At 49.6% G+C, this 13590-nt stretch overlaps 1 protein-coding gene across 1 annotated transcript; it reads left to right on the forward strand.

The window, feature by feature from the left end:
* Window positions 1–225: 225 nt before the first annotated feature.
* Window positions 226–5299, forward strand: PRLHR (prolactin releasing hormone receptor). The gene is made up of 2 exons (XM_077877466.1): window positions 226–787; window positions 1060–5299. Exon 2 carries the CDS (start codon window positions 1066–1068, stop codon window positions 2176–2178), a length of 1113 nt encoding a protein of 370 aa, XP_077733592.1. The 5' UTR covers window positions 226–787; window positions 1060–1065; the 3' UTR covers window positions 2179–5299.
* The last annotated feature ends 8291 nt before the right edge of the window (window positions 5300–13590 follow it).

The raw sequence follows: 13590 nt of genomic DNA on the forward strand, positions 1-13590 counted from the left end.
ACGTGCGCCGGAGCTGTCCGCTGTGCTGAACTCTGGTACCCGGCGGGATTCGCGGCTCTCGGCCCTGCCGCAGCCTGGGGGGGGGGGGGGGGGGGCGGGGAAAGGGAGGGGGTTCCGGGGTAGAGGAGGGGGAGGGGGGGAGGGGGTCCCGGGGAGGGCCAGGGCCTGAAGGTCTGCGGCGAGCTCCAGACTCTAAAGTGCAAATCCCTGCGGGAACGTCCTATCCGTTCCAGCCCAGACTCTAAGCAGGGTCCCTCATCTCTTGCTCGCACCCCGCGGGGGGCCCCGTCCCTCACTCCACGTCTGGCCCTGCTCCTTCCTTACTGAAACTGCACCGGGTCCTCCTGGGAGCCCAGCGCTTGACGCGGCTCTTCTCTCCCGGTGCACCGCACCCTCCTCCGGGGCGGGACTCTCCCAAGGCGCCGCCAGCGCCCGCAGTGGAAAGTCTCCCTGGTCCCCCTGACCCAGGTTTGCCGGCCCCTCCCCTCCTTCTGTGTCCATCCTCGTCGCACCGTCCTGCTTTCTAGTTGTCTGAGCGCCGAGTCGGTTGGTGCGCGCTCCGCCCCCGTTTTCCATACAAGGGAGCGCTGGAGTGGGGGGCGGGGCGGAGGGGAGGCGCTCCCAGTCCCTCCCCAACCTGCGAGCCCACCGGGAACTCCTGACTCTGTTCAGCTCCCGCGGAGAAGCGAGAGGACTGCGCCGCCGTCGTGGGCTGAGGACCGCTAGGGGACAGCCGGTCCCCTCCCTCCCCGGAGCGACTTCCCGCCCGCCGAGCCCCGCTCCCCAGGTAGGACCATGCCCCTGGGTCTGACCTGCGTGGACTGCGACGCCTCTACATTGAATAGGAGGCGTTTAAATAACCTGTGCACACGTAATCCCGCATAGACTTATTTTTACACGGTGGGGGGGTGGTGACAGCCCTTCTGACTGTTATTTATTTTGGCCAGTTACCCAAAAGACAGCGTTGGGTAATTGAGGTGGGGGAGGGAGGCGCGATTGGGGTAGGAGAGGGGATGGATGGACAATGGGAAGTGACGGGCTTTGACTCTCTTTGGACAGGTGGCCATGGCCTCGCTGCCGACGCAGGGGCCCTCGGTCCCCGACTTATTCTCTGGGTTGCCACCAGCGGCCTCGATTCCTGCCAACCAGAGCTCCGAGGCCTCGGCGGGCAACGGGTCCGCGGCGGGCGCAGGCGCTCAGGCCGTCACGCCTTTCCAAAGCCTGCAGCTGGTGCACCAGCTGAAGGGGCTGATCGTGCTGCTCTACAGCGTCGTGGTGGTCGTGGGGCTGGTGGGCAACTGCCTCCTGGTGCTGGTGATCGCGCGGGTGCGTCGGCTGCACAACGTGACCAACTTCCTCATCGGCAACCTGGCCCTGTCCGACGTGCTCATGTGCACCGCCTGCGTGCCGCTCACGCTGGCCTACGCGTTCGAGCCCCGCGGCTGGGTGTTCGGCGGCGGCCTGTGCCACCTGGTCTTCTTCCTGCAGCCAGTGACCGTGTACGTGTCGGTGTTCACTCTCACCACCATCGCGGTGGACCGCTACGTCGTGCTGGTGCACCCGCTGCGCCGGCGCATCTCGCTGCGCCTCAGCGCCTACGCCGTGCTGGCCATCTGGGCGCTGTCCGCGGTGCTGGCGCTGCCGGCCGCCGTGCACACCTACCACGTCGAGCTCAAGCCGCACCGCGTGCGCCTCTGCGAGGAGTTCTGGGGGTCTCAGGAGCGCCAGCGCCAGCTCTACGCCTGGGGGCTGCTGCTCTTCACCTACCTGCTCCCCCTGCTGGTCATCCTCCTGTCCTACGTCCGGGTGTCCGTGAAGCTGCGGAACCGCGTGGTGCCGGGCTGCGTGACCCAGAGCCAGGCCGACTGGGACCGTGCGCGGCGCCGCCGCACCTTCTGCCTGCTGGTGGTGGTCGTGGTGGTGTTCGCCGTCTGCTGGCTGCCGCTGCACGTCTTCAACCTGCTGCGGGACCTCGACCCGCACGCCATCGACCCCTACGCCTTCGGGTTAGTGCAGCTGCTCTGCCACTGGCTGGCCATGAGCTCGGCTTGCTATAACCCCTTCATTTACGCCTGGCTGCACGACAACTTCCGCGAGGAGCTGCGCAAGCTCTTGCTCACCTGGCCCCGCAAGATCGCGCCGCACGGCCAGACCGTGACAGTCAGCGTGGTCATCTGATGCCACCGCGCCGGGCTTGGCTGGGGAGCTCCGCGGCCCCTGGTCTCCGCGGGTGTCCACCCGAGGCCGCGCTGGCGAGCTTATGTCCCGCGCCAGGGCTGCTCCACTACGTGGCAAAACTTCCAGCCTTGTCCTCTTGTCCAGCTGTCTTGCCTTGTCCCCGTGTCTGTATAAAATGTTAAGTGGGCTTTGGTGGGAGTCTGTGCTTTGCTTGGAAGAGGCCAGGGGGAGGGGAGAGACTTTATTATTTCTTCTTTATGCCCTTGAATGCCAAACAAAGCTTTCTCCCGGTTCGCAAGGGTAATTGAGAGCCCTGGCTGTCTTCCTTGCTTTCCCTTCTGCTCCTCCATGGTGAGGTGAAGGAACAATGGGGGTGGGATTTAAAATGACTGCGTTGGTTGGGGATGGTGAAGCTTTCCGGGTTGCCTTTCATAAAGGACTCAACTGACCTATAATACCTGATGCTGCTAATCCCCCTGAACTCGTTAATTCCTAGGATTCCAGGGGAATATGTATTACACATTGATATCTGGGATTTCAGCATTTCCTGAATAAGACCTTGCCACACACCCAAAGGGTTTTACTTTTAGATTCACTTGAATTTATAGCACAAAAGCACCCAGGAGCCACCTTTCAAAAGGTCTTGCTATTGTTTCCCTCCTCCTTATCCCCTAATTTCTATTTGAAAATGATACAATGAATCAGTCAAAGAAGAGATAGATAAATAAGAATAAAGAAGAAAAGGCCCAAGTCACTTAAGGGGGCACGTAACTACATGTAGGACAGACATCTATCTGTGTGTATGTTTGTGTGTACACACGCAGTGCACACATAAGGCAGGCACACAGATATTTGATTTTCTGAACACTCAGTGTAAACCGTGTTCCATAGCATTACTCTTACATTCTCTAATTGCTCAGTTGCAGCAGATCAACACCTGTCATCTGATCGCCCAGCACCTGCTTGGTGGTGACACACTTGGAATACAGTCAATCCAGGATGTAAGAGCTGGGAGAAGTTTACTTAAGGCCAGAACCGAAAAATAAACTACCATCAACTGCCATCAACACTTAATCCTTCTAGGGTTAAGGAGACAGGAAAAGACTGTTGGGCCGTGATACCAGGCTGATAATCCTCACCTCCTGAGAATTTTGCAAATGAGGACATGTGCCCTGGGACAAGGGTTTTCATGTTAATGTTGGAGCAATGACTGGACAGTGAGGGTGAGAGTCTTGGGAAGTGATACTCGGTATCCACCTGTCAGATCAGCCCCTGAAGCATATAGTGCACAAAATAGGGCAGCAACTGCCGCAAGTCTCTGAGACTTGCTGTAAGACTGTAAGACGCAGTACCGTCCTCACTCGCTATACAGTAGAATCAACCCCTCTCCTTATCTTACTCATTCCCTCATGAAAGTGTGCCCTGAAAGGAAGGGAAAGAGGGTAAAGACTTGGGGATGACAAGATTAAGTCCTATTACTCCAATGCCAGTAACCATGATGGGAGAGTCCGTATTCATGGGTGGGCTAGTTAGCAATAGACCTCTTTAGTAGTTACATAGCTAGACCATTTGCAGCATGGAGGAGGGTGGGAAAAGGCTGGCTCGGGAGAAGGGAAAAAGCAGGCTAACGTGGAAGAAGCAAGTTACCTTTGGCAGTGGCACAAGTGACTAACTTTCGGCTTCATGGGTGGATGTGGGGAACAAAGCCTATGCTCTGATAATGTATAGCCCACCTGCAGTTATTATGTCACCCCCCTGTTCCAAATCAGCTCATCCCCCAAGCATCCCAGAGACTGGCCTCTGTGCTTCTAGCAGCTCTATTACTTGGGAGGCTCAAGACCAGACAGGCATTTCATGTTTCCTTAGAGCAATCTTTTGATGGGAATGTGTGGAGAATTCAGGGGATGGGGGAAAGGATTGGATTAATTGGGGGAGGGATCTGATTAATTGTAGTTTCTGTTTTGGAAGGTTTCAGTCACTGGTTCTCAGCCCCGGCTGCTGCTAGAATCAATTGGAGAGTTCTCAAAAAACATCAGTGCCTCAGCTCTATTCCCCAGAGGGTTCAAAAGATTTGAGATGGGACCCAGGCCTCAGCATTTTTCACACTACTTCAGGTGACTTTAATATGCATCCAAGGTCAAGTCCCTTAAGAATCGTCCTCTTTCTAATGAATCTCAGCAACCTCTGAATGAAGCTTTGATTGTACCTGCCAAAGGTATTATGAATTTGGAGTTGAATTCTGACGGGGCATTTTATGCTACACTTGGGGAATAATACTCTTTTAGCCTTCAGACAGATGATGAATCACACAGAGGCAAATCTGTATAATCAGAATATATAGGTATTCATTCAACAGTTTCCTTACAAATCTCCTACATGTAAGGCAGTACATGAGTCTAATCAGTTTTTTTTCAACTTAAGATTCATTTGCATTATAAAGTTAAACACCATGAATTATTCCAAATCCTGATTTCCAAGGTGTTAAAAAGACTGAAATGTTCTCTGATTAGGCTTAAGACTATATCAACTTTGAGAAGAAAGTGTCCTCATTAATGACTAGAAAAGCTGCCAACTGTTTCTATGCCCTCAACTCAAGTTAAAAATTTTAACATTTATATGGATTTTCTGGAGAGCCTAAAGAGGCCGGGGAATTATGCTATGTTTATAAACATCTTTACGAATTATCCAAATTGCCACCTGAACAGCAACTAATTAATTCTTACCCTATCTGAAATCTATCTGGGACTAGTTTGACTATAAAACAAACTGGCTTTAAAAAAGTCTTTCAGAAGTGAGTCCTATAGAAATCCACAGAGCGCTGAGGTAGAAAATGTTATTTAATATAACTTATTTTTAGTTACTACCAAGCCTCCAGTCATTTTCCTGCAAGAAGTCATACAGGCCGTAAAGCTGGGAACTGAGCCAGCCGGGTACTTGGCAGCAGCCCATTCCGAGGCTGACGGGAGGTTCTGTAATCCTCTTTGCAAGCATTGTCACTAGGTCTCACTTTTGGCAGCCAATCAATAGATTTATCTCAGTAAATCAGCTGGGGAGTGTTTCAATATGTGTTGGCAACAGTTACCTGGAAATAGCAACTGTGAGAGATGCTAAGGTAACAATATTCCAATTGATGTAACCTTCCTGGATTTTTGTTCTTGTGGATTTTCAGCCTGCTCTTCTACTGGGGGTGCTAAGTCCCAGGTTTATTTCTTCCTCAGGTAGGCTAGTTAACCATCTCTGACCCGTGGCTTGCATTTCTGAATATTTAGTAGTCTCGCAAATGCAAGGCATGGAGCTGACATCAGGGGGACCCAGGCAAGAGTGTAGCTACATTTGACAGTGAACCCAGGGTCCATCCTCCACAGATGAGAGGTCGGGAGCACCTTTATTCTCCCAAGTAGATCTCTGATGGATTTCCCTCCAGGGGTGATGTCTTTGTTATGTGTGTAAGATGCGTGTGTAACTGACACACTGTATGGAGCTCTTCAGGCTTGGGGCCTGCACTGTGTTTCATACGTTGTGGGTCCTCAATAAATACTAAATCAGTACGTACATAGTGTAAACTACATAGCCTCGGGATGGCCAGGGTCAAAGCAAAAGTAAATCATGTCAAGGAAAACATGATACTCAATCTGGATTTGTCATTTCTAGTTAATTCCAGGAATGAGCTGTTCATTTGAGGTCTTCTATGATCCCCTGGCTCCAACTTCAGTAATGACAGCATTTTAATAACATGGCACCAAGCTCTGGGCTTTCCAAAATTGTGTGTGCCGGAATTGACAGGTCCATCAAAGGGAGAGTAGAGAATTTCGTGCTTAATTTCTATATTCATCATTAATCTGGATCATTATTTAAAAGCTAGCATTTTATTCCGTGTTTCTACTTATCACTTGGGAAATTTAAAAACTTCCAACACATAAGTCTAGAAGCCAAATTTGATCATCTAGATTCCAAAATGTTCATGGCAGAGTCATAAAGAGGATTTTCTGACACTTCTAAAATAAGACTTAAAAATGCCATTGATGGACACCTTTCCTGGGGTCCACTTATTTTGCAAAGTGAGATAAGCTGGACATGTATCCTTTGGATGGATGAGAGTTGGAATCTTGCTTTGTTAAAAGACTGTTCGTTCTCCGTCGGTCTTTGGAAGTAGAAAGCCTTATTTTGAGAATTGAGTGTGCACACTTCCAAAGCTTTTGAATCATTCTTCTCTGCTTTCCAAGTCAATTCCTCTTCATTTCCCACTCCTTATTTCTCCATTCTGCCCCCTTTCTGCTATTTTCTCATATTATCTATAATATACGTCCAGTCTGAAGCTCCCTCCTCTCCAGTGGATTCAAGCATCTGTCTTCTTGTGGGTTCGTATAAGGTCAATCATGTTGGAGAGATACTCTGCCTAATTCTGTGACAGAGGCAGGCTTCGTCCAATCAGTGGAGGGCTGCTGCCCATTGCATTTCCTGCCCACTGTGGGGTCTTGGAGCTCACACAGTTGATCATTTCACAGACAAGCTCCAGGCAGAGGTGGACAACAGAAGTGCGCATAGGATCTCCAGCTGGGCCCTTAATGTGCTAAATCTCACAGAGAGCTCTCAAGAGGGGCCTAACAACTAAAGGTCAAATGTGTTTCATTTTGATGTGTGGGGCTGCAGCAAGAAGACCAGAGCCAGAAAAAGCAAAGGACAATTTCTTCTTTCAAGTATTCTTTGCCTCCCTCTCTCAGCTCTCAAAAAAATCCTCTTCTTGACTTGTTGACTAGTAAATCCCACAGTCCCAGAACTCATCTTTTCCTTCTGGAGTGACATCTAATGATGAATGGAAAGCTACTCCCTTCTCCCCTACCACACACACTCAGTATTACCAAGTAATGAAAAAAAATCCTTGGAGCTGGAAAAATTAAATAAAAATTCCAAGTCTCAGCTCTGGGTTAGAAGTCAGGTGATGGGCTTCTTCCCTAGCCCAGAATACCATAATCACCCTTGGGTCTTCATCCTAGAAGGATGGCCCAGCCACCTGTGTAGGGGGTTCAGTGCTGCAGCATAACACACCCAGGGGTGGTCAGATTGGTGGCCTGGACATACTGGGTGTGGAGCCACTGTGTGGAGCATGTCCCTTTGAGGCCACTGCCCATTGCATGGCAGGTACTGGGGGCACACTGACCCCCCTCATTCTCACGATAAAGACCCAGCAGGAAAAACAGGTGGAAAACTAGAGCGCATGTAAATGTTTGCCTTCAATGGCCATAATCGTTTCTTTAGAACATACCTCTTTATGCCTTTTTCCTTCCTACCCTAGTCTCCTCCAGCAAAGCCCTTTTCCTTTCTTTGTTATAATTGCGGAGCTTGGGCTGTTTTCTTTCTTTCTTTTTAAAGATTTTATTTATTTATTCATGAGAGACATACAGAGAGAGGCAGAGACACAGGCAGAGGGAGAAATAGGCTCCCCGCAAGGAGCCTGATGTGGGACTCGATCCCGGATCCCAGGATCATGCCCTGAGCCAAAGGCAGACGCTTAACCACTGAGCCATACAGGCTTCCCTGGGCTGTTTTCATATCAACATTACTTTCTGGAAGATATGAGTCTTCTTAGGCCTATTGTGAGCAGTCTCCACATGCAGCTGAGCCAAATCCTCAAGACCTGGTCAGAACACAGGTCCCTCTGCCTGACCTAACCATTGGGAATTGGCACATCAGGGCTGCTGCAAAGGAGGTATCCAGCTTCCAGTGGTGGAGGAGGACCACAGGCCTGGAGGATTTCGCTGGGACCCAGGATTTCCCGTGGGGCCTGCCTGCTGCACCAGCACGTCCATCACCAGCACTGGAGCCTCCCACTCGCACAAGGGTGGGTTGGCCCTCAGGGACCAGCTGAGTGTCTACGGCCTGGCTACTGGGGTCATTCTTCAGGCCCAAGGTCAAAGAGCGTCTCCCACCACATGAGTGTGCTTTCGAAGCCCCAGAGGGAGTCCCAGCAACTCCCTCTGCATCCACATCCACAGCAGCATGCAGTCCCTGCACCATATGGGTAACTTCTGACCCTCTGCCACTGGCTCCTGGGCTGCTGACCTTGGCCGAGATCCTTGAATTCCAGCACTGGGTGCATGGTGCCTTCCCGTGCCACCTTGTGGTTCTCTTGCAGACAAGCAATCACATCTTGTCTGTGTTTAGGCTTACTGTCCTTGCTGTGGATCTCTCCATATGAGTTTGTGGCTATTCTGCAGCTGAGCTGTGCTCAAGGGGCTGCCTGATCCAACAGTGCTGGATGTACGCCAAGGGCTGACCATAGTCCACGCTGTGGTGGCCTCCCTATCACCTCTGGTAGTCTTGTGGTCCTCCTTTGCCCCTTTGTGAGCACAGACAGGCCCAGCCACCACGCACCCCTAGGTGGATCCCTGGCTCACTGCTGCTTCACCTCCAGGCAGCCTGCATGTCAGCAGCCCCTGCTCCCAGCACTTGACTGTCTCTCTCACCTGCCCCAGAGATTGGGCCTGAGCCTCATCTCATCAGTGTCCTGCAACTGCCCTACCCCTGGCACCACCCGCACCTGCACCAACCCCATGCTCTCTAGTTTTCACCCAACTCTGTGTCTTGCCTTTGGTCTCCATCCTCTGCCTCTCACTCTTCTACTCCAGGAACCCGGGGGAGGCCAAGGCCTCGCCCTGTACGTGGCCCCACTCCCTTGCTCTTTCCCGGCTCCAAGTGCTGGGCACCGTGTTGTGCCCTGCCAGGAGGTGGGCGCTTATGGATGGGGGTGCTGCAGGGCAGGGGTCTGGGCACCCAGGTGAGGCACTACAATGAGACCACCTGCCAGGTGAGGTGCATTTGAGATTCTGGCATTGGTGGCTGGGCTTGGAGAGGATGCACTCGGGCAGTCCTTAGCGAGCTTCTCTTGCCCTGGGCAGTTGTGTCCAGCCCAGGCACAGAGAAGCCATACTTTGGGGCTCCCCTCCACAGTGGGTTCTGTTGCCTCATTATGAGTAATCTATACTTAGTTTCTCAGGTATCCCTTGATCACTGTGGAAACAACATCTGACTTCCGAGAGAGAAATCTGGAGTTTCTGTGTGATTGAGCCCTCACCTGTAAGGCAAGCAGGTGAGGATCCAGCAGCTTCCGTGGTGGGTGGTTGTCTGTATATGCTTTCAGGGTGCTGCTTGGAGAGCACTGGGCTCTCCGTCCAGCTTCTGACATGATTGTGTCACCTGAGTCTATTGCCTATTTCCTATGCGTTATCTCCAAGTGGTAAGTAACACAAAATCGCTTATATTGTGTATTCGTTGGGGACTCTAGAGATCCCATCCTTCCTGCTAGTGGAAATGGTAGGAACTGGGTGGCAAAGAGGGAAGGAAACTGATTCGCAGGTCCAGAGGAAGAGTCAGACCTTGGGTGGCCTCTCTCCGTGGCCACCTGGAGAAATGAGTTATTTTTCCTGGGTGAGCCAACTGGCAGCACCCAGCTAGGTCTTCATCTTGGGAGCAGAGGTTCCTGCCACACTTCATGTTTTTGTAGAAGATGTGGAGTCAGCAGGCGGAACAAAGCTAGCCCAGGAGAAAAACAAAAATCACCTGTCGGCCTACTGTTCCAGGAAATTATTACTGTAAAGCTAGGCTTCTTGCTGAATAAAGAAACTCCAGAATTTAGATTTTTTTTAAAGTCACAAAATCAGCAAATGCTTTACTTTAAAAAATAGTAAGTGAAAATTTCCCATTCCTTTCTTCTGGGGAAGTTGTTAATAGTTTGTGCTTTTCTTTCCAGATTCTATCAGGAGCACACATATATATAGGTTATAGTTTACAAAAATGGGATTAAACTGTATATAATGTTTTAGAATTTATTTCCCTTCCCCTTAAAAATATATCAAGGATGGCCTTTCATGCTGGGACATAGGGATGGCCCTCATTCTGTAGGCTGGCTGACTGAAGAAGAGTCGGTTGTCTGAGTGTACCACTATTTAGCCATTTTTCAGCCAGTGAGGGGCATTGGTTGAAGAGACAATTTCAGGACTTTGAAGAGCTCCCCGAGCTTTGCAGGAAACACAGAGCAGTTCAAATTCATTGTAATCACAGAGACTACGGTGCTGCCCCTTGGTGGACGGGTGCAGGGTGAGGGGATGACTCTTTGTGGTGCTTTCCCATTGATACCATCTGAGCCAGTTGTAGGAGCCTTGGCTCCCAACACATAGGCCTTGCCTGTTTCTCCTCAGCTGTTTCCAGACCAGGCTCAGCACCTGAACATGACTGGTGCCACTCCAGTGTTCCTCCACAAACAATAGCTGGTGTCTAATATGACACACTGATAACCCAGGATATGATTTTCCCAGGGGTTGGGAGGTAAGGTGGGAGTCCCTCTTGTAGGTTGAGTCCAAAAAGGTCAAAGGTCTGTGGTGAGTGAAGTACTTCACCTTACTTGACCACAGGTGTTTCACCCAGGTCCTAACAGTTGAGGAGGGTTTATTGGTCAAGAGCCTCTTTATAAAGGTGAGACGGAGGTATAGGGAAGTATGAGGATTGAGCAGTAACCAGTAGGAGCAGAAGAGCTGTTGATTTTAGGAACATCCCTGAGGAGAGGAGGGAGAGGTGGCTGAAACTCCAAAGGGCAGAGGTGTTTAATGAAGACCATCTTTGGAGGAGCAGTATCTTTATTTTTTTTTAAATTTTTGTTTATTCATGATAGTCACAGAGAGAGAGAGAGAGAGAGAGAGAGAGAGAGAGAGAGAGAGGCAGAGACACAGGCAGAGGGAGAAGCAGGCTCCATGCAGGGAGCCCGACGTGGGATTCCATCCCGGGTCTCCAGGATCGCGTCCTGGGCCAAAGGCAGGCGCTAAACCGCTGTGCCACCCAGGGTTCCCGGAGCAGTATCTTTAGAGGACGGTGAGAGCCAGCCCAGGTGTCTCCACAGACTGGGATCCAAGGGGAAAAGCAAATTGACGAGAAACTGGAATACACCCCAGATATGCCTAAATGTCACAAAAGTGATACGCAAGCAAGTGCTATGCAAATCCAGTGGAGGAGATATTCATGTTTGGCCTTCATGATCAGAGAAGTCTTCAAGAATGAGGTGGCTTTTGAGCCAGACTTTGAAACTTACCTGGGATTGTAAGCAATGAAGGGACTAAAGGCAGGAAAGCCCATGTTATGGGCAGGGAAGGACATTAGTAAGGGGTCCGAGGTGGGAAAGGGTGATGTCCGGTGAGGGGTATTGATTGTGCTTATGAGAAGGATGAAAGATGAGTTGGCTGAAGCCAGAGCTTCAAAGATTAATAACACCAGCTAAGTTTGTTGAATTCTTACCGTGTGCTAGGTACCTTCCATTATACCATTTCTTTCTTAACACACTAGGAAGTAGGTCTTCTTCTTATTTTTAATTTACAGCTAGGAAAACAGACATTTAAGGAAGCCAAGTAACTTGTCAGGGTGTCTTGGGTAGTAAGTGATGGAGCCGGGATCTGAATTCCAAAGCCTGCATCCCTATCCCTGTAATATCCCAGCTTGAATTTTCAACCTAAGGAGTCTCAACCTTTTGGGAGGCAGTAGGGAGTCATCGAAGGTTTAGAATAAATGAGAGATTTAAAAAAATGACTTGTTCAAGAATGTACTCTAGGAAACAACTCTGACAAGAGGGAAAAGTGTGGGTTAGGGAGAGAACAGGAAGCAGGGAGAGTTGGAGGAGGGTCTCTGAGTTAGAGAGTTAGAGAGTCATTACCAACATCTGTGAGAGAGAACAAGGATCAGAAGTAGAACAGTTCAAGTGAGAATGAGGAAGAGACAACAGGTGGTAAAGGGCCCTTGAGAGAAATTAATGTCAGCTGAATGTCTTCTCAGCATAGATGTTTCCTTTTTGCCCTATTTACATTAGGAAGGAAAGGTAAAATATGGGGTCTAAGCCATTGGTACTTAATACCTGCATCAATCAGAAATGTTTTCTGTAGAAAGTAAGAGAATACCCAACTAACCAAAAAGCATTAATCTTGGGACCTTTATTGTCTGACTCTAAAAGAAATCTGGAGGCAGGCAGTTTTCAGAATGATCCTCAAACCTTTACCAAAAGAGTTCTATCCTAGTAATATAAGGTACTTAAAACATAATACAAATCCTTCTGCAACCCCCCAAATGAAGATTTCTTGTTGGCCTCCTTCCTTGTACTCCCTCTGCACCTTGTGGCCCTGGCATCCAGTCTCCAAACTATTGATCAGCTTCTTTCCTCCAAGACTATCCTCATATCTCATTATGTTTCTCTTCTGGGGAATCCCCTCAACTTAGCCCTTTAGTTCTCTGTGCTAGTTTGCTAGGACTGTGTCTTAGCTCAGGCTGCCATAACACAATACCACAGACTGGGTGGCTTAGATGACATGAATTTATTTAATCAATTCTAGAGACCAAAGTCCAAGATCAAGGTGTTGGCAAGTTCAGTTTTTTTCTGGAGGCCTCTCCCTTTGACTTGTGTATGGCTGTGGTCCTATACTGTGTCCTTGCATGGCCTTCTCTCTGTGTATGTATATCCTTGGCGTCTCTTACTTTTCTTATAGGGACTAGTCATATTGGATTAAGATCTCATCCTTATGATCTTATTTAATTGCCTCTAAAGACCCTGTGAATACAGTCACATTGGAAGTTAAGGCTTTAACAATATGAATTGGGGGCAGGGGCGCAGTTCAGTCTATAACACTCCCTAATTCCTCCTTACCTCGGAGCTCGTCTTAATATATTCAAAGATTTGAGTCACCCACTGAGTTTTCTGAGAAACAGACTCTCAGACAGATTAGAATGAAGGCTGTTTATTAAGGAGTTCTTTGAGGATCAATGAGCTGTGGAAGTGAAGGGAAGGCAAATGAAGGGAAGTTGAACTGCAAAGTCATCTCAATGGAGGCCTCAGCCAACCCTACGGGAATATCTAGGATATCTTGTGTTGGGAACAGGAAGCATGAGACCATCCTTCATGTCAGTCAGTCATTGGATATAAGTTGTAAGGGAAGGAGGCACAACCTTGGATGAGTTGGTTCTCTTCAACTGAGGCAATCCCTGAAAGGGCTGATAGTTCCTGACAGGAAGCAGGCCACTTAACACTGCCCATGTGTCCATGTGTATTCTAACCATGGTGAACTTCACTTTCCACACAAAGTGGATGATCTGGTATGCTGCCTGAAGCTCTACTCGGGCCCCTGTTGTCTTTTAAGGCCATTACGAGAGGGACTGGAATGCAGCCACCATCTTTTTTTTGACTTGGACCAACATACTGAACCAACCCACTGCAGAACATTAGCTGCTCATGAGGGGTGTCCCATGGGACCGTAGGTGTGAGCTGATGGGAAATGCTCTTGTAACTGTGTAGAGTGACATGGGGGCTGGTCCTGCTTGTGCTCAATTCCAAATGTATCAGTTTCATCTTGCTCATTTAGTCTAGTTAGCACAACATCATTGGTT

The sequence above is a fragment of the Canis aureus genome, chromosome 29 (assembly GCF_053574225.1).
Source record: "Canis aureus isolate CA01 chromosome 29, VMU_Caureus_v.1.0, whole genome shotgun sequence".
In the NCBI taxonomy this organism is placed as follows: domain Eukaryota; kingdom Metazoa; phylum Chordata; class Mammalia; order Carnivora; family Canidae; genus Canis; species Canis aureus.